This window comes from Engystomops pustulosus, chromosome 10, assembly GCF_040894005.1.
Source record: "Engystomops pustulosus chromosome 10, aEngPut4.maternal, whole genome shotgun sequence".
NCBI lineage: Eukaryota > Metazoa > Chordata > Amphibia > Anura > Leptodactylidae > Engystomops > Engystomops pustulosus.
In genome coordinates, this window is record NC_092420.1 from 89,202,395 (window position 1) to 89,221,908 (window position 19,514).

A 19,514-nucleotide genomic window follows, 5' to 3' on the forward strand; every position below is an offset into this window, starting at 1 on the left:
GTATGAGAAGGGGCAGTCACACCAGGGGACCTCTTAGCTACATTCAATTCCACTCTTTAATATTACAACAGTCCACAATGAGCAGGTCCTGGTGGTATAACCTCATCACGTGGCTGGTGGTGCAGCAGGAGCTCCCATGACTATACACAAGTCCTATAGAACAGCAGGACACCTCTGCCTCTGATATCCTGAGCCGTCCTGCTATAAGAGTCCTCGCTGCTCTTCATGTGACTTATGATGAAAAGTAAATGTGACCGCAGCGTCCCAGGCCGCCACCAGCACCGGATCCTGCAGACCACGTTTATCAGCGCAATGATTCCACTGCGACAAATCCGAGGTGCAGTCTGTGCCATCGGGAGGAGGCCGCACCTGGCGCCCGTTCACACAGCGACGGCATCTAAACCTAATAGCAAAAGACAGGTAAAGGTCAGCACTGAAGAGCCTCCACAGCAGAACCAGAACCGCCCCGAGCAGAACCCACCGCTCATGAGTATCGCTGGAGGTCTCCTCATTCAGGGTGAAGAGCTCCTTCAGTTCTCCCACAGAGAAGTGTCGCTCCACGTCCTGCTCCTCGTCCACCACGCAGCTGCTCAGCGCCTTCTTATGTGCCTGACGCTGGAAAATCTTCTCCTCGATGGTCCCAGTCTGAGAAGAAGACAACATTCAGGCGCTGTGTAATGAGCATCTGGATGGGAGCACCAAGGGATGGGGAGGACATACCGAGAGCAGCCGGTAGATGAAGCACATCTTCTTCTGCCCATCTCTCCACACTCGGGCCATCGCCTGCTCATCATTTGCTGGGTTCCAGTCGGGGTCAAACATCACCAAACGATTGGCTCCGATAAGATTGAGACCACAACCTCCGGCCTTGCTGCTCAGCATGAAGATAAACTCTGGGCTCTAATATAAAGGAAGCAGAAGAATGCAGGGGGTCTGTATACAATACAAGCCCCTCGCCCCAACACCACTAATCACCTACCGAGGGGCTGTTGAATCTCTCCACGATCTTGGCTCGCTTCTTAATGGACATTGTTCCATCAAGCCGGACATATAAATACCTGAAAAAGGAAAAGGCCGGGGATTAATCACCGCATCCTACAAGACCAAGAGGCTGGAATAATGGACACCACGGACACATCTTCTCCACTCATTGTTCAGATCTGACAGGAGTCTGCCACACAGCCAGAGGACCCTCACCAAGCCCCAAGAGACCACGACTACATTGTGCAAGTGTTCTGCTCCAGGAAGACGCACTACCGCCGGAGAGCCTGCCCTCCTGTAACTAAAGAAACCACATGCTACTGCTGGAGAGCCTGCCCTCATGTGACCACAGCAGCCGAGGTCTCCACCAGCACCATACACTACCGCCGGAGAGCCTGCCCTCATGTGACCGCAGCAGCCCAGGCCTCCACCAGCACCATACACTACTGCTGGAGAGCCTGCCCTCATGTGACCGCAGCAGCCCAGGCCTCCATCAGCACCATACGCTACCGCCGCAGAGCCTGCCCTCATGTGACCGCAGCAGCCCAGGCCTCCACCAGCACCATACGCTACCACCGGAGAACCTGCCCTCATGTGACCGCAGCAGCCCAGGCCTCCACCAGCACCATACACTACTGCCGGAGAGCCTGCCCTCATGTGACCGCAGCAGCCCAGGCCTCCACCAGCACCATACACTACCGCCGGAGGGGCTGCCCTCATGTGACCGCAGCAGCCCAGGCCTCCACCAGCACCATACACTACCATCGGAGCACCTACCCTCCCATAAATCTATGCTGTCTGGCCCTCCACCACCTCCAATGCCAGGGTCACACATTGGAGACATGGAGTAGGTCCTCACCTTCTCTCTCTGCAGAGTTTCTCGAACAAGTCGAGGGTCTGCGTGTAGTTGGAGACCAAGACGACTTTGTCATTGCTTGTGCTTCTGGTTACAGCCAATAAATAATCCAGCACCAACATTTTACCTGGAAACGACAGGAGCTTCAGTCACTGGATAGAAGACAACATCGGAAGCCCCACCCATCTGACAACTGAGGCCCCACCCACCTGACAACTGAGGCTCCACTGACTTGGTGCTGTACCCAAGGGGAAAGAGACAGAGCGCCCCCTGGAAGCCATCCTCCTCCTCCACACACTTCTCATAGATCAGAGCAGGATCTGCGCAGAGTGAGACGTCAGATAACGCTGGGGACACTTACCTGCCACCTCCATTACGACTACTTACGGTTACACAGCTTCTTGAGCGAGGTGATGGAGGATAGGGAGGACACACTCATCTTGCCGGTTGTCAGCTCCTCCACGGGTTTGGCTTGTTTCAGGAACAGTTTGTAGAGTTCAGACTGCAGCGGCGTCAGTCTGCAGGGAAGTAGAAGATTAACAACCACGACACTCACCGGCAACAAGCCGCAGCCACCACGGGGGACACTTACCTGCAGCAGATCACCTGCTCCACCTTGATAGGAAGATACTTGGAGAGGATGTCAGATGTCCTTCTAATAAGACACCTGAAATACGAAGCAACCATCAGGACAAGGCTGCCCATGTAAAGGGACTAACAAGGAAGGAAGGGGGAAGCCGACCACACCAGCCCCCCACCACCACCAAAGGGAGAACCCGTCCTTATAGACAAATAATAGACAGACCTATTTACAACGCTGATGAGCTCCTTCAGCTTCTCCTCCCCCTTCTCCCGGTCCGCAGGGCTGGCATCTGCATCCCGCCCCTTTAAGATGGGAATTTCAAACCTTTTCTTAAACTCCTGAGCCGTTCCTGTGTGGGGGGAAAGTAAAGTGACTGAGGGCAGAAGGGGCATAGTCATGTACCACAGAGGGGGCAGTCACTCACCCAGAATGCCCGCACTGACAAAGTGGACCAGACTGAAGTATTCCAGGAGGTCGTTCTGAATGGGGGTCCCAGAGATGAGGACCCGTCGGGGGGTGTTCAGCCGGTTCAGTGCCTGGTAAGTCTGATTCTCAGAGTTCTTCAGTCTGTGACCCTGCAATAATGTCACCACAACTTATCGAGGGCTGGGGGGGCACAATGTCAGACTATAAGGACCCACAGAACAGTTACTCTCCAAACCCATTGTTAGGAGACCCCGTCACCCGCCGACCTCACAGCTCCCCACCCAGGGGCGCCCCATCCCCTACAGTCCTCCCAACACCCTGGAACCACGCCACCTGCCATCCTCCCAGCACCCCCAGGACACCTTACTCTCCCCCCCACCACATGCCTCCAAGGCACCTTACCCCCCACAGTCCTCCCAAGTCCCCCAGGACACCTTCCCCCCTCCCCCCACAGTCCTCCCAGTGCCCCCAGGACACCTTACCCCCTCCCCCCACAGTCCTCCCAGTGCCCCCAGGACACCTTACCCCCTCCCCCCACAGTCCTCCCAGTGCCCCCAGGACACCTTACCCCCTCCCCCCACAGTCCTCCCAGTGCCCCCAGGACACCTTACCCCCTCCCCCCACAGTCCTCCCAGTGCCCCCAGGACACCTTACTCCCCCCCCCCCACAGTCCTCCCAGTGCCCCCATGACACCTTACTCCCCCCCCCCACAGTCCTCCCAGTGCCCCCATGACACCTTACTCCCCCCCCCCACAGTCCTCCCAGTGCCCCCATGACACCTTTCCCCCTCCCCCCACAGTCCTCCCATGGCCATCTCCTGTCATCCCAGCATCAGTAACACTCACCTCATCACAGATGACCAGCCCTACACTTCCCCGGTGAAGAACATCAGCGTGTAAGCGGAAGGTCTCGTAGGAGATGATGAGTATCGGGGAGGGGACCCGGTGTCCCCGCTGCTGCATGAATCCAGCTGGACAGAAGCGAGTACAGGGTTACCAGACGTCTGCGGATCTCACCTGCGTCCTCCGTTATGGGACACACTCTGCGTCTTACCCAGTTTCCGGTCAATCTCATCTTTGGAGCCGCCATCAATGGCCAGAGGTTGGATCCTGCCCTCCAGCCACTTGCCCACCTCATTGGACCAGTTCCGGACCAGGCTGGACGGGCAAACCACCAGCGCCTTGTCTATCTCTGCCTTACAGTCTGGACTCTGCCTGAGGAGGGTCCACATGAGAGTGATGCACTGCAGGGTCTTCCCCAGACCCATCTCATCCGCCATGATGGATCCGTGGCTCCCGGGAATACGCCGGCCCGTCACACATTCCCAGAGGAACTTCACTCCCTGCGGAATTACATGAATTATACAAACTTATCACCTTTTTAAGAGACCATACCTCAAGAGGCACTACCTCTCGCCGTACAGCAGAGAAACTATACCCCAAACACCCACAGAAACCAGGATGGTATTTCCTGTCAAAAATACACAAATCCCTGACGAACCCCCCGGACGACCCATTGTCGCCGGAGTGGGTTTGGTCACGTAGCCATTGTCGCAATCTATTGATTGGATGTTGCGTCCACTCCTGTCAAAAATCCCAGCCTATCTTAAAGATACTAACGATTTTCTACTTTCCATAAAAGATTGTACATGGCAAGAGAATGTACTGCTCGCCACAATAGATGTAGAGAGCTTATATACTAGGATCCCCCACGAGATAGGAATAGAGGCTATAAGAAAAGTTCTAGAAAAAATAAATGAAGACCCAAATGTTATATCTTTTATATGCGAGGCTATGCTCTTTATACTGTCAAACAATACCTTTAAGTTCATGGACACCTGGTTTAAACAACTCATGGGTACTGCGATGGGGACCCCAGCGGCATGCACATACCCAAATATCTTTTTAGGCTTCTTCGAGGATAGATAGGGTAGATTTATACCCCCACCAATCCTTTTCTCAAATATATATCAACTTATCACCGTTATGTGGACGACATTTTTCTGGTCTGGTCTGGAACAAAAGCAGCCTTTTTGGAGTTTATGGCATACTTAAATCATAATACCCTTAATATGCTCTTCACTCATAAAATAGATGAAAGAAATATAGAATTCCTTGACGTAGAAGTTAACAATGTAGGAGGGTGGATTATAACTACAGTTTATAGGAAACCTACATCTACAAACTCGTACTTACACTTTTCCAGTTATCACCCGGACAGTGTTAAAAAGGCCATCCCTTACGGACAGTTTATACGTCTTAGACAAATCAATAACCAGGACGACCTTTTTCTACTTCAAGCAGAAGAACTAGTAGACCACCTCTGTTGGAAATATGGCATGATGTGGCTTGAGACAGTTTAAGGGTCTTTGTGGACAGAGGAAGAACTAAGCCATAAATGCCTACATTGCCCCTAATAAAGATTGTAGAAACAGATGCATGTGATAACAATGGACTGTGCTATTACACCTGGAGGCCATCGCCCCCTGGAGATTCTACCAGATCCTGTGGGAAACAAAGACTCAAGTTACTTGTCCTGCAAGTCGTGTGATAAGAATGTATTGATTCTACATCATCATTGGATTGGCCAAGACAGTGGTAGAGGTGGGATGATGGGCAATGTGTGTGAGCTATGTGTGCGTGTATATATGATGGTATACAGATCTTTAGTCAGTGCACTTCCTTCCCCACCATCTCTCTGTCCCTTAGTTAGTTTACCCTCTATGTGTATTCCCCTGTATTGTACCCTTAATAAATCCCCTGTAAAGATCCATTGAATATTGTTGTTAATTTAATATTAACTGGCACCCCAAGACCAAGCAGATTTTACAACCTCCATAAAAGAGGCTACCCGCTACCTCTTTAAAGAAAAAGCCTTTAAAAAAAACCCCAGCACAACTTTTAAAAACATCCACGAACAAAGACAAAAGAGAAGAATTTACCTTCTCATTTGATTACAACCCCTTAGCATCAGAAATTAAGAGCGCGATCAACAGGAACTGGTTTATGGCTAAATCTGACCCGCTATTAAAAGACATAGCCGAGAACGGGCCTTTAATTACCTTTCGTAAGAGCAGAACTCTTAAGGACCAGTTGGTCCGTAGCAGGCTCCCGAGTGCACCCAGAAAAGATGAATGGCTAAAAAAGGCCGCTCCCCTGGGTAACCATAGATGCGGGGACTGTAATCATTGCAATCAACTGGTAGTTGGAAAATCCTTAAAGATTGGTGGTTGGGAGCATAGGATCAAACAATTTATCACATGTCGTTCAAGTTTTGTTGTTAACGTTATATTCTGCCCTTGTGGGCGATTTTACATAGGAAACACAATTAGGGCCATGTTCACACGCTTCAGGGAGCACAAACATTCAATAACAACTGGCAAAGGTGCCCCTCGCCTAATAGAACATATTAATGCGGCTCACGGAGGAGATACGAACATACTCACCTTGGCAGGAATCGAACAAATCCCAATACCGACGCACGGGGGTGACAGGCATAGGCTATTACTTAGAAAGGAAGCCCAATGGATTATACGTACTGAAGCACTAGGTGCATTGGGCCTCAATGATAGAAATGACATGGGGGGTTTTCTATGATAACATGCCTATTGCTGTACTAACGTTTATTGCCTTACCGCTGTACTAAGATATTGGGGCAGATTTATCAAGTGTCTGAAAGTCAGAATATTTCCAATTGCCCATGGCAACCAATCACAGCTCCCCTTTAAAATATTCATGAGCACTGGTGAAATGAAAGCTGAGCTGTGATTGGTTGCCATGGGCAACTGGAAATATTCTGACTTTCAGACTGCTTGATAAATTTGCCCCATTGTCTCTGTTATTGGGTCATTAACTATGCCTGCTCCATTCTTCCCTTGTTCTCCGTTTAAACGGAGCTATACCTGCTTATCGTAACCACTAAAAGGAAGGAAAAAAGAAGGCATAAGAGGAAAATGCGTGAGAATTCACGACCTTTATTTAATATTTATCGTTTACGATCTCTCCTAGGCTGGAGTGTATTACTTATACGGAGAAAGGTTTGTCTCCTCCTCTTTCCCTTGTTCATTATCCTCGCCCCCGTACTATAACCCGAAGCTCGAATCTGCCATGTGACAAGGGCGGGGCTAGGATTGTATCCCCCCGCCCCCAATTGTTTTTATCCAATGTAATGTCTTTGAATTGTAGGTGTGGCTGCACACGCAGCAGAGTCTCCCGGCGCCCTCATTTAAAAGCCAGATGAGGACGCTTGGAGAGTCAGGCAAGATGAAGCGCTAATTTGTGCGCGAAACGAATCGTCCCTGAACGAAGTAATGCATCCATTTGCTCAACCCTCCCCTGTTGTGTACGCCATGTTTTAATATGGATCAATAAAGAAAAAGAGTTTTACTAAAGGCGGTGAGTGCCAACTTTCCTTTCTCTTCCACGAAATACAAACAGAACCGCCAGGCACAGAGGTCATGTAATGGATCAGAACCGACTACTGCGCCCCCTCACCTCCCTCTGATGTGGCCGCAGGATCCTTCCCAACACCGGGTCCACCACGACATGGACCGGAAGCTTCTCCCTGCAACAAGAAACATGTCACCTCATCCAGCACAATATCACTGCTACCTGTCCCCTCCTCCTGTATAATATCACCGCTACCTGTCCCCTCCTCCTGTATAATATCACCGCTGCCTGTCCCCTCCTCCTGTATAATATCACCGCTACCTGTCCCCTCCTCCTGTATAATATCACCGCTACCTGTCCCCTCCTCCTGTATAATATCACCGCTACCTGTCCCCTCCTCCTGTATAATATCACCGCTACCTGTCCCCTCCTCCTGTATAATATCACCGCTGCCTGTCCCCTCCTCCTGTATAATATCACCGCTACCTGTCCCCTCCTCCTGTATAATATCACCGCTACCTGTCCCCTCCTCCTGTATAATATCACCGCTACCTGTCCCCTCCTCCTGTATAATATCACCGCCACCTGTCCCCTCCTCCTGTATAATATCACCGCCACCTGTCCCCTCCTCCTGTATAATATCACCGCCGCCTGTCCCCTCCTCCTGTATAATATCACCGCCGCCTGTCCCCTCCTCCTGTATAATATCACCGCCGCCTGTCCCCTCCTCCTGTATAATATCACCGCTACCTGTCCCCTCCTCCTGTATAATATCACCACTGCCTGTCCCCTCCTCCTGTATAATATCATCGCTGCCTGTCCCCTCCTCCTGTATAATATCACCGCTACCTGTCCCCTCCTCCTGTATAATATCACCGCTGCCTGTCCGCTCCTCCTGTATAATATCACCGCTGCCTGTCCCCTCCTCCTGTATAATATCACCGCTGCCTGTCCCCTCCTCCTGTATAATATCACCGCTGCCTGTCCCCTCCTTCTGTATAATATCACCGCTGCCTGTCCCCTCCTCCTGTATAATATCACCGCTGCCTGTCCCCTCCTCCTGTATAATATCACCGCTACCTGTCCCCTCCTCCTGTATAATATCACCGCTACCTGTCGTCTCCCCCTGTATAATATCACCGCTACCTGTCCCCTCCTCCTGTATAATATCACCGCTACCTGTCCTCTCCCCCTGTATAATATCACCGCTACCTGTCGTCTCCCCCTGTATAATATCACCGCTACCTGTCCTCTCCCCCTGTATAATATCACCACTACCTGTCCTCTCCTCCTGTATAATATCACCGCTACCTGTCCTCTCCTCCTGTATAATATCACCGCTACCTGTCCCCTCCTCCTGTATAATATCACCGCTACCTGTCCTCTCCTCCTGTATAATATCACTGCTACCTGTCCTCTTCTCTTGTGCAATATCACTGCTACCTGTCCTCTCCACCTGTATAATATCACTGCTATCTATCCCCTCCTCCTGTATAATATCACCGCTACCTGTCGTCTCCCCCTGTATAATATCACCGCTACCTGTCCTCTCCCCCTGTATAATATCACCGCTACCTGTCCTCTCCTTCTGTATAATATCACCGCTACCTGTCCTCTCCTCCTGTATAATATCACCGCTACCTGTCCTCTCCTCCTGTATAATATCACCGCTACCTGTCCTCTCCTCCTGTATAATATCACTGCTACCTGTCCTCTTCTCCTGTGCAATATCACTGCTACCTGTCCTCTTCTCCTGTGCAATATCACTGCTATCTATCCCCTCCTCCTGTATAATATCACCGCTACCTGTCCTCTCCTCCTGTATAATATCACTGCTATCTATCCCCTCCTCCTGTATAATATCACCGCTACCTGTCCTCTCCTCCTGTATAATATCACTGCTACCTGTCCCCTACTCCTGTATAATATCACTGCTACCTGTCCTCTCCTCCTGTATAATATCACTGCTACCTGTCCTCTTCTCCTGTGCAATATCACTGCTACCTGTCCCCTCCTCCTGTATAATATCACTGCTACCTGTGTTAAGGTAAACCTGCTGATAGATCAAATCCTGTCATTTCTACTTGTTCTATTTTCCTAAAATCATTGTAACAGAGTCTTCATTATAAGATGGCGCCGGCATCGTGATCATAACGAAAACAATTAAAGCTAAAGAATGTCAACAAGACTTCAATCCTGACGTCAATAAGCAACAGCAAGGAAGTTCTCCAATCAAGAGACTACACGAGCTGGGAATTCTCCGCCCCTTCTGCTTCTTCCTTAATTTCTATATAGTTTTGTGAAACCAAATAAAGTTCTAGCAGTGCAGATTTGCCATGGCCATGATCGCATGAGTGAGATTTAAATCAGCAAATGTGTCTGAATTAATTTCTTATGATGTGCACGCATGCTTATTGATTAGAAACACGCAGCCAACGCACACTAAAAGAGGATGTCTTGAATCCTACCCTAACATTGGAGGCACTGCTGAGATTTTGCGATCAGGACGACCAGGACGCCCCCTCGTTCCAGCACCATTTGCAGTCTTGGGGTCACCATTTCCCGACTGGGTCTGATCATCCCACGATCACGGTAAGTTTCAGATAACATATGTTAACCTGTGACTTGCCTGTGACTCGGGGAGTGGTGATACCTGTGGCTGTAGACAGCTGGGATTGGAGGGTAAATATGTATAGCCACCTGGTGTCCTGCATCGGGGTCTGAATTGTTATATAGCTCTGTATGAGAAGTGCCTTGGCTGCTGTGTTTATGCGCTTTGCTGAGCCAGAACAGAAAGGGAGAGCGAGGACGTTCGAAGTTCATATAGAGAGGAGTGTAGCGAAGCCGCAGTGAAGATCAGACATATGGGCCGTTAGAATTAGGAGAAAAAGGACGGATGTCTGCACACAGACATAGGCCGCCAGAATAAGGAGAAAAAGGACGGATGTTTGCCCGCCAAACATAGGCCGCCAGAATAGGAGAACGGGTAAAGAACGGGTGTCTGAGGATTTTGACAGGAATTAGGAGAAAAAGGGAGATCGTTAAGCAGGGACCTTCTGATAAACCTCTAACCGACACGCAGTGAGCTAAGTCTCTATAACTGGTGATCGGGGAGCTTGAAGGTCAGCCCTTAAGCCGTGAGCAGCTGCACGGTAAGGGTCTCGGACAAATTATGCTGCGGTTTCGGAATAGAAAGGACGTCCTCCCAGAGGGAACCACTGGTGCGCTAGCGATAGTTCAGTGCAAAGAATGGAAAAATGAGGTAGACAGAAGATTGGCTTGATGTAAGTAGAGAGAAGGTTGTTGAGTCAAGTAGGATGAATTAAGTAGGACTGTTGGAAAAGTGCAATTTGATTTAATGGAACAGGTTTGCGGTGAAATAAAAAGTAATAATGAAGGTTTGAGAGTTTTGGGATGTGTTAGAGGATCTGATGATTGTACAACTTGTAAACATGCAAACAGACTCTGAGAACCTCTAACTTTGACTGACGACCAGGACAGAGTGACAGGGATCCTTCAGAGTGCCGTTTAAGATAGAGACAGGCGATAAGGGACATTTCAAAGTTTTTGGTGTGGAAAGAATTTGAGAAAAAGAGATTTAATTATATTTTCCTTGGAGTGAAAAATGGCCCCTGTAATCCAGACTCCACCCCTGTATCTGGTGGTTAGAGAAGATGACACGCCCTACCATTCTTCAGTGGCGGCCATCTTAAGTCAGTTTATTTTTCAGTGGCAGCCATTTTATGCTTTGTAGGATAACAGCTGACCATGCTTGGGGCGTCCTGCCAGACGTTTGAAAACAAATGCCGGCTGGTGATATCTCACCTTTTCGGACGTCTGCTAGGGGTCTTGGAGTGTGGGAGGTTGTTTGAGTATTATTAAAATTTATTGATCCCGACAATTAGAGAAAAATTACTATAAAAAGTGTTACAATGTCTCTGGTACCTGCTTTCTGGCATTTAAGGGGTTAACAAAAGGGTGGGGGCTGTTGGAGCTGCGTTTTGTTTTGTGAAGACATGTACATGGCCTTGACGCTGAAGTTCTCCAAAAATCTAGGGCTCTGTCTGAGCTGTGTTATCACTTTGTGTTCTGTTCTGACCTTGACGCTACAGTAAGCTGAAGTTGTTTACAGAAGGGGGCAGATCGCTGCATTTAGACTTCTCCCTGACAATCTAAAGAAAAGACTTGAAGGAATTTATTTTGTTGTGGAACAGGGATACAGTATGATGTGATGTCCTCCTGTGTACCCCATGAACAGACTAAGCAAGAATGAGCCCCCCAACTGTATTACAGAGCCTATGACTGACTTTTGTTCCTTTTTGATTAAAAACCAACATAAGTGTACCTGGATTTTGTTGAGATGTTGGAGTCTAGCCAGAAGTTTATAGATAGTTAAGAGAATCCTAAATGTCTGGATGAGACACTGACACTCATAAGATTGTGACTGAAAGCCAGAGGGAAACAGAGACCAGTTTCACAGACCACGGCAAAGTTACACTGACAACATTTCCAATAGTCTCAACCGACCGACCCAAGTGGGCGTGTTTTCGACTGTGGGGAGGAGACATTACTGTAGTGAGTGGCGGAGATGGCCCCCACAGGGCAAGACAAGGGGGGGTGGTTACGGACAAGGATGTCAGAGAGAACAGCCCCCCCAAACAGAGTTATCGCCTTTCATTGTAGAACTCTCCCCTGCTAGTCCGATGATGATTTTAGCCGGAGTCAAGAAAAGACTCAGAAAGAACAGCCGGATACATGTAGGATGGTCCATGACCTCCAAGCTGCCAATGAGTGTACTGAAGCCCAGTGGTCCCTAGCCCAAACTGGCAGCAGTCCCTGAGAGTGACATATTATTCACTGTTATTGATTTGGCAAATGTCCTCCTCTCTGTGCCCCTACATGAGGATTGCCAGTACCTATTTGCCTTTACCAGTTCAGTATTCCAGTATACCTGATGCAGATTCCCACAAGGGGGGTAAAACTCACCCAGCAAATACCCCACGGCCCTACAGGGAGTAGACTGGCAGACTAGCCCCTTACTGGATGTTCTCCTTTTCAGTATGCGGATGACCTACTGTTTTTTGTTTGTCAGGATGCATTTATTGACCTTATGTGTTTTCTGTTCCAGAAGGGTTACAAAGTTTCCAGAGACAAACTCCAGTACTGCCAGGAGAAGGTGGTCTTCCTAGGCCACTGCTTCTCAGCCACAGGCAAATATCTGGCAGAGGAAAGAAAGCTAACAGTCCAGAATGTGCCCCTGTCCTGAGGCCCTAAGCCTCTGCACATGTTTCTAGGACTGGTCAGCTCCTGCAGGCCTGGGATAAGGTCTGCTGCCCCCAGCCTGATGTTGCCCCTTTCTGACTGAATTGCCTCTTCCCCATTTGCCCTTAGTCAGGAGGCAATTGATGCATTCCATACCCTTAAGGTGGCAAATCCTGTCTGCCCCAGCCCTAGGCACATGCCACTGAACCAGACCTTTTATTTTATTTTGCACGGAGTATCTAGGCCACAGGTGTCTTAGCCCAGGAACGTGGTGGCCTCCCCAGTGGCCCATTATTAGGCCCGGTTAGATTCAGTTGTGTGGGGAGTCCCTCATGTGTCAGTAGCTGCAGCCAGCAATCTGCTCAGCAAGGCCAGTGAGCTGATCCTGGACCCTAGATCACTCAGTTACTGTGCAAACGCCATATACCTTGCAGTGTCCTCACCCAAGTACAGCCCAAGCATCTGTGCAAAGGCCAGACAGCTCAGACTCCAGTGTGCACTCCTGATGCCCCAGGATACAATGATAAGGTGCACAGCTCTGAATCCTTCATTCTATCGCCAGTCTTCCAGGATTCAGAGAGGGGGGAGAGAAGGGTGATTAACCCAGATGTTGAGTTTTTTCTCATAGATGGCTCCAGGTCTGCAGGAGAAGACAGACGGTTCTACACTGGATATACAGTGGTCAGTGGCGCACATGAGGTAGTACAAGCAGAACCACTCCCTCCACACAGGTCAGCGCTGGAGGTGAAGTGACGGCACTCAGGGAAGTGCTACAGCTGGTGGAAGGTAAAAGGACAAACATCTATACTCAAGGTATAGTTCTGGGGTCTAAACACGACTATGAACCCATATGGAAGGCTAGAGATTTCCTCACCTCTGCAGGGACCCCCTTTAAGCATGGCACGCTGGTTAAAGAGCTCATGGATGCTCTCTTACTTCCACAAGAGGTGGGGATAATAAAAGTAAAAGCACACACAATTTGGTAACTCCACAAGCCAAGGGCAAGTATGTGGCTGACGGGATGGCGATGGCAGCTGCACAGATGGAGCCTGGAGACTGTCCTGAAGTCTCAGCGGTGAGTTCTGAGCTAAAAGCTGCTGTCCACAGGTGTTCCAGTCCCTGGTGGCCCGAGAGTCATCAGAAGTGAAGGAAGTGTGGAGGAAAGCTGGAGCCCAGATGACGATGGGACCTGGATGCTGGGAGAGAGGGTGTGCCTGGCCAGAGCCCTGCACCCGACAGTAAGTCAAGTAGGCCACGGACACACACACATATCCAAAATGGCCATGCTAGTGCACATAAACCGCAAGTGGTTTGCCCCGGGCATTACTACCCCTGTCACTAGACTAGTGAAAGCCTGTATAGTCTGTGCCCGCCACAACCCGGGTAAGGTGGAAAAGACCCCACAGAAGGTGACACCCAAGCCGCTGTATCCCTTCCAAAGACTGCAGATGGATTTTATCCAGCTACCAAAAAGTGGTACGTAGGAGTACTTGCTTGTGTGCATTGATCTCTTTCCAGGGTGGCCAGAAGCTTCTCCCATGACCAAGGCTACTGCCAGAGCTGAGGCAAAGAAGTTGGTGAGTGAGATTTTTCTGCAGGTTTGGACTTCCAGAGACCATAGAGTCCAGTCGCAGAACCCACTTCATTGGACAGGTAAAGACCTGAAGCCTTGTCCCTCCTGGGTGTAGAACAGGCCCTGAACACCCCATACCCTTCCCAAGTTGGTGGTGCGTTTGAGATACTTTAAACGGCACTCTTAAGTTAGAGATCCAGGAGGCCATGGAAGAAACAGGGAAACCATGGCGCTAGTGCTTTCCTGCTGACCATCATTCAGTTAGGACCACCCCCACCAGAAAGATGGGATTGTCCCCTTTGAAGTACTTTTTGCCTGTGCACCCAGACTAGGCCCCTACTTCCCACAGACCCTAGAGATGATGGCAGGAAACCAGGTGGAACACGCCATACAGTTGAGCCAGGCCTTGAAAAAGGTCTGCAAAAGTGTTTCTGATTCCTTTTTCAGATGCAGACAGAGACCTCAGGACGCATAACCTGAAGCTTGGAGACTATGTGGTGGTGAAGAGACACCAGAGAGAGAGTCTTTAGCCTCGCTATGACGGTCCTTTCCAAGTCCTGCTGACCAGTGCCACGTCTGTGAAGCTAGAGGGAAGTCAGCACGCTTCCATGCTTTCTATTGCAAACTTACTTATTCTTCTTGCTAGCTGGTCTCGTCTGACTGACTGTATGCTCAGGGACACCCCAACCATGACTATCACTGTATCTATAGGGGTGACCAGGATGCCCCCAGGGTAGGAGACTTTACCTACGGTTGGTGCAACAAGACAATGACCTTCTATAACACTGACAGCACAGGTAACCCTGTATTAGCAGTGTCTGATGTGTACAGGATTTGTGGGGATAGGAGAGTTAGGTTAGGCCTAGAGGCCGGGAAGGTGAGTGCACGGTGATAAGGTTTGTGCATTCCTTGCTCGTGATCCCCAGGGATAAGGTTGATCAGACACATAAGAAAAGGTAGAGAATCCCAAAGGATTCTGGAGGTCTGAGAGAGAAGCACCTAGATGACAACGTTTATATAGATACAGTTGGAGCACCAAGGGGGGTTCCAGATGAGTACAAGGCCCACAATCAGATATGGGCAGGTCTAGAGTCCATTATTCCCCAGAGAGCTATGAGTAAAGATGTTTGTTGGGTTAACTGTTTTTATTGTAATCAACAGAGATTTGTGGATTATATCCGAGATGCTTCCCAGAACCGCATGATTTTGGACATGACCCTTGCTGAGAAGGGAGGAGTCTGTAAGATGGTGGGAGTGACTTGTTGCATGTACATCCCAGATGACATCGCCCCCTATGGATCCATTATCCATGCACTTGAAAAGATTGAAGGACTGTCCAGGGAACCCAAGAGAAACTCAGAAGTGGACGCTATATCCTTCACTTTGTAGTTGGGGGATTGGAAGGGTTTCCTGTAAGTGGGGGTGATATTGGGGATTGTGATTTTGCTCTTGTCACTTATTGCGTGTTATGTGGTCCCCCCCATCAAGTCCGCCTAGTATCATGGGTATCAGTAGTTAGACAAGCCAAAGACCCCTTACTCAAGTTACCTAAATTTGCATAATGAAGATATCCCTCTAAGATCAACCACCCCTGAAACATATCAAACAGCCCCTGGAGTAGGGAACAGTAGAGTAGAGATTTGATTCCCATATGTGAAAGTCCACTAAATGGGGGCACACCCAACAGGGGTCTGCTGTCATCCAACTGGTGAAGAGGAGAGCGATGCACATATGGGCAGATCTGTAGGTCCTTCTAGACTAAGAGTAGCTGAGAGAAATTCCAGGATTTAGGGGGGACTGTTAAGGTAAACCTGCTGATAGATCAAATCCTGTCATTTCTACTTGTTCTATTTTCCTAAAATCATTGTAACAGAGACTTCATTATAAGATGGCGCCGGCCTCGTAATCATAACGAAAACAATTAAAGCTAAAGAATGTCAACAAGACTTCAATCCTGACGTCAATAAGCAACAGCAAGGAAGTTCTCCAATCAAGAGACTACACGAGCTGGGAATTCTCCGCCCCTTCTGCTTCTTCCTTAATTTCTATATAGTTTTGTGAAACCAAATAAAGTTCTAGCAGTGCAGATTTGCCATGGCCATGATCGCATGAGTGAGATTTAAATCAGCAAATGTGTCTGAATTAATTTCTTATGATGTGCACGCATGCTTATTGATTAGAAACACGCAGCCAACGCACACTAAAAGAGGATGTCTTGAATCCTACCCTAACACCTGTCCCCTCCTCCTGTATAATATCACTGCTACCTGTCCTCTCCTCCTGTATAATATCACCGCTACCTGTCCCCTCCTCCTGTATAATATCAGTGCTACCTGTCCCCTCCTCCTGTATAATATCACTGCTACCTGTCCCCTCCTCCTGTATAATATCACTGCTACCTGTCCCCTCCTCCTGTATAATATCACTGCTACCTGTCCCCTCCTCCTGTATAGTATCACCGCTACCTGTGTATCAGCACTTACTTGTCTACCTTCAGCAGGTCGTGTGCGCTGAGATTTGGGGGTTCATATAACACCAGCGCCCCCTCTTCCTCGGGGTCATGAAGCGCTCTCCTCACTCCAGTCTTCTTGATCCCCAGAGCCCGTGCCCCCAGACCACCTGTGGACCCCCAGAAGTCAGGACGGGACGATGAGGGAAAGTTTGCCGCTCCCTCGCCCCCAATCACTCACCTTTGTAGTTGGGAATGGGCACCCGGAATGGTCGGGATAATATACTGCGGATAAAGGCCTCCTGCGGGGAAGAGGAGAGAGGTCACAGCCGCTGTCACATGATGGACCCACCGCTCGGCTCCTGGCATCACTCACATGCTGGCGGCTGTCCACACACACCGGACGGTTGGTTAATGGCTCCAGCGGCTTCCGGTACGGAGACACCCAGAGGTCCTGCGTCCCAGGAACACCCAGCACCCTTCTTGGCCTCTACAACAAAATAATGAGAATAATGTCTGCCACAGGAGGGGCGGGGCACACAGGTGACCTCTCCCTTCCTCCGGGGCGGGGCACACAGGTGACCTCCCCCTTCTCTTCCCAGGGGCGGGGCACACAGGTGACCTCTCCCTTCCTCCGGGGCGGGGCACACAGGTGACCTCTCCCTTCCTCCGGGGCGGGGCACACAGGTGACCTCCCCCTTCCTCCGGGGCGGGGCACACAGGTGACCTCCCCCTTCCTCCGGGGTGGGGCACACAGGTGACCTCCCCCTTATCTTCCCAGGGGCGGTGCACACAGGTGACCTCTCCCTTCCTCCGGGGCGGGGCACACAGGTGACCTCTCCCTTCCTCCGGGGCGGGGCACACAGGTGACCTCTCCCTTCCTCCGGGGCGGGGCACACAGGTGACCTCTCCCTTCCTCCGGGGCGGGGCACACAGGTGACCGCTCCTTTCCTCCGGGGCGGGGCACACAGGTACTCACCGCCTCCTGTCCTAATTCTCCATCACATGAGACATCACGACTCCGCTTGCCCAACTGGCTGGGCGCCAGGCTCCGCCTCTGTGCACAGACAACCAATTAGACCCAGCATAGCACGGGGGGGGGGGGGGCTGAGGACATACAACAGTGCAGGGGGGGTATAAGACATACCATAGGGAAGGTCGGGGGGGGGGGGCAAAGGACATATCAAGCTGCGGGGGTCAGGGGGGTATAGGACATACTATGGTGCGGGGGGTCAGGGGGGTATAGGACATACCATGGTGCGGGGGTCAGGGGGGTATAGAACATACCATGGTGCGGGGATCAGGGGGGTATAGAACATACCATGGTGCAGGGGGTCAGGGGGGTATAGGACATACCATGGTGAGGGGGCCAGGGGGGTATAGGACATACCATGGTGAGGGGGCCAGGGGGGTATAGGACATACCATGGTGAGGGGGCCAGGGGGGTATAGGACATACCATGGTGCGGGGGTCAGAGGGGTATGGGACATACCATGGTGCGGGGATCAGGGGGGTATAGGACATACCATGGTGTGGGTGTCGGGTGGGGAGGGTATAGGACATACCATGGTGCGGATGTCGGGGGGGGGAGGGGTATAGGACATACCATGGTGCGGGGGTCAGGACGTTATCATTACAGTTATATTTCCCGCGGTCTTCAGCATCAGGATGCGCATAGACCGGAAGTTGTAGTCTCTAGCGCGAACTACATTACCCACAGTGCTCCGGGGCGGCAGCGGACCGCTTTGCTATGGGTCACGTGTATTCCATTGTCACATGACCTGTGTGTACACGGGAGCTGCGGCTTATCTGCAACAGTCAGGCTGTGGTGCAGGAGAGAGGAGGCCGCGTCTGTCATGGCTCAGCACCTCCCAGAATATCACGTGTGCTATGGTTTTGTATTCATGGTTTGTAAGATGAGTCTGTCTGAACTGGGGGCATCTCTCTGGGCTGGGGTCTCTGCTTCTAATGGGGAGGGGGGCATATGTCTGGTGTCAATGCCTGTGGAAATGGGGGTCTGCCTGTGGATATGGGAGGGGGCTGTCTGGTCTGGGGTCTCTGCCTGTGGATATGGGAGCGGGCTGTCTGGTCTGGGGTCTCTGCCTGTGGATATGGGAGGGGGCTGTCTGGTCTGGGGTCTCTGCCTGTGGATATGGGAGCGGGCTGTCTGGTCTGGGGTCTCTGCCTGTGGATATGGGAGGGGGCTGTCTGGTCTGGGGTCTCTGCCTGTGGATATGGGAGGGGGCTGTCTGGTCTGGGGTCTCTGTCTGTGGATATGGGAGGGGGCTGTCTGGTCTGGGGTCTCTGCCTGTGGATATGGGAGGGGGCTGTCTGGTCTGGGGTCTCTGCCTGTGGATATGGGAGGGGGCTGTCTGGTCTGGGGTCTCTGCCTGTGGATATGGGAGGGGGCTGTCTGGTCTGGGGTCTCTGCCTGTGGATATGGGAGCGGGCTGTCTGGTCTGGGGTCTCTGCCTGTGGATATGGGAGGGGGCTGTCTGGTCTGGGGTCTCTGCCTGTGGATATGGGAGGGGGCTGTCTGGTCTGGGGTCTCTGTCTGTGGATATGGGAGGGGGCTGTCTGGTCTGGGGTCTCTGCCTGTGGATATGGGAGGGGGCTGTCTGGTCTGGGGTCTCTGCCTGTGGATATGGGAGGGGGCTGTCTGGTCTGGGGTCTCTGCCTGTGGATATGGGAGGGGGCTGTCTGGTCTGGGGTCTCTGCCTGTGGATATGGGAGGGGGCTGTCTGGTCTGGGGTCTCTGCCTGTGGATTTGGGGGCTTGTCTGGCGTGCTCCAGCCGCCTCTTTATGTTGGCCCCTGCGTGCTCCTGCCCCCTCCTGCCCCCTGGCGTTGTGGGCTCCAGCCCCCTGGCGTTGTGGGCTCCAGCCCCCTGGCGTTGTGGGCTCCAGCCCCCTGGCGTTGTGGGCTCCAGCCCCCTGGCGTTGTGGGCTCCAGCCCCCTGGCGTTGTGGGCTCCAGCCCCCTGGCGTTGTGGGCTCCA

At 51.2% G+C, this 19,514-nt stretch overlaps 1 protein-coding gene across 5 annotated transcripts; it reads right to left on the minus strand.

The window, feature by feature from the left end:
* Window positions 1-38: 38 nt before the first annotated feature.
* RAD54L (RAD54 like) lies at window positions 39-18,314 on the minus strand. 5 transcript variants are annotated; one of them, XM_072127164.1, is made up of 18 exons: window positions 18,125-18,314; window positions 17,498-17,575; window positions 16,895-17,008; window positions 16,760-16,820; window positions 16,553-16,688; window positions 7,340-7,409; window positions 3,900-4,188; window positions 3,692-3,816; window positions 2,845-2,995; window positions 2,643-2,769; window positions 2,430-2,504; window positions 2,225-2,355; window positions 2,047-2,157; window positions 1,841-1,964; window positions 980-1,058; window positions 721-900; window positions 482-645; window positions 39-403 (listed from the first exon to the last, which is right to left on the minus strand). In XM_072127164.1, exons 1-18 carry the CDS (start codon window positions 18,125-18,127, stop codon window positions 202-204), a joined length of 2,220 nt encoding a protein of 739 aa, XP_071983265.1. In that variant the 5' UTR covers window positions 18,128-18,314; the 3' UTR covers window positions 39-201. The 5 variants fall into 5 exon arrangements, with proteins under 5 accessions (XP_071983265.1, XP_071983264.1, XP_071983263.1 ...); XM_072127163.1 differs by lacking the exon at window positions 18,125-18,314 and adding an exon at window positions 18,084-18,103; XM_072127162.1 differs by lacking the exon at window positions 18,125-18,314 and adding an exon at window positions 18,045-18,063.
* Window positions 18,315-19,514: the final 1,200 nt, after the last annotated feature.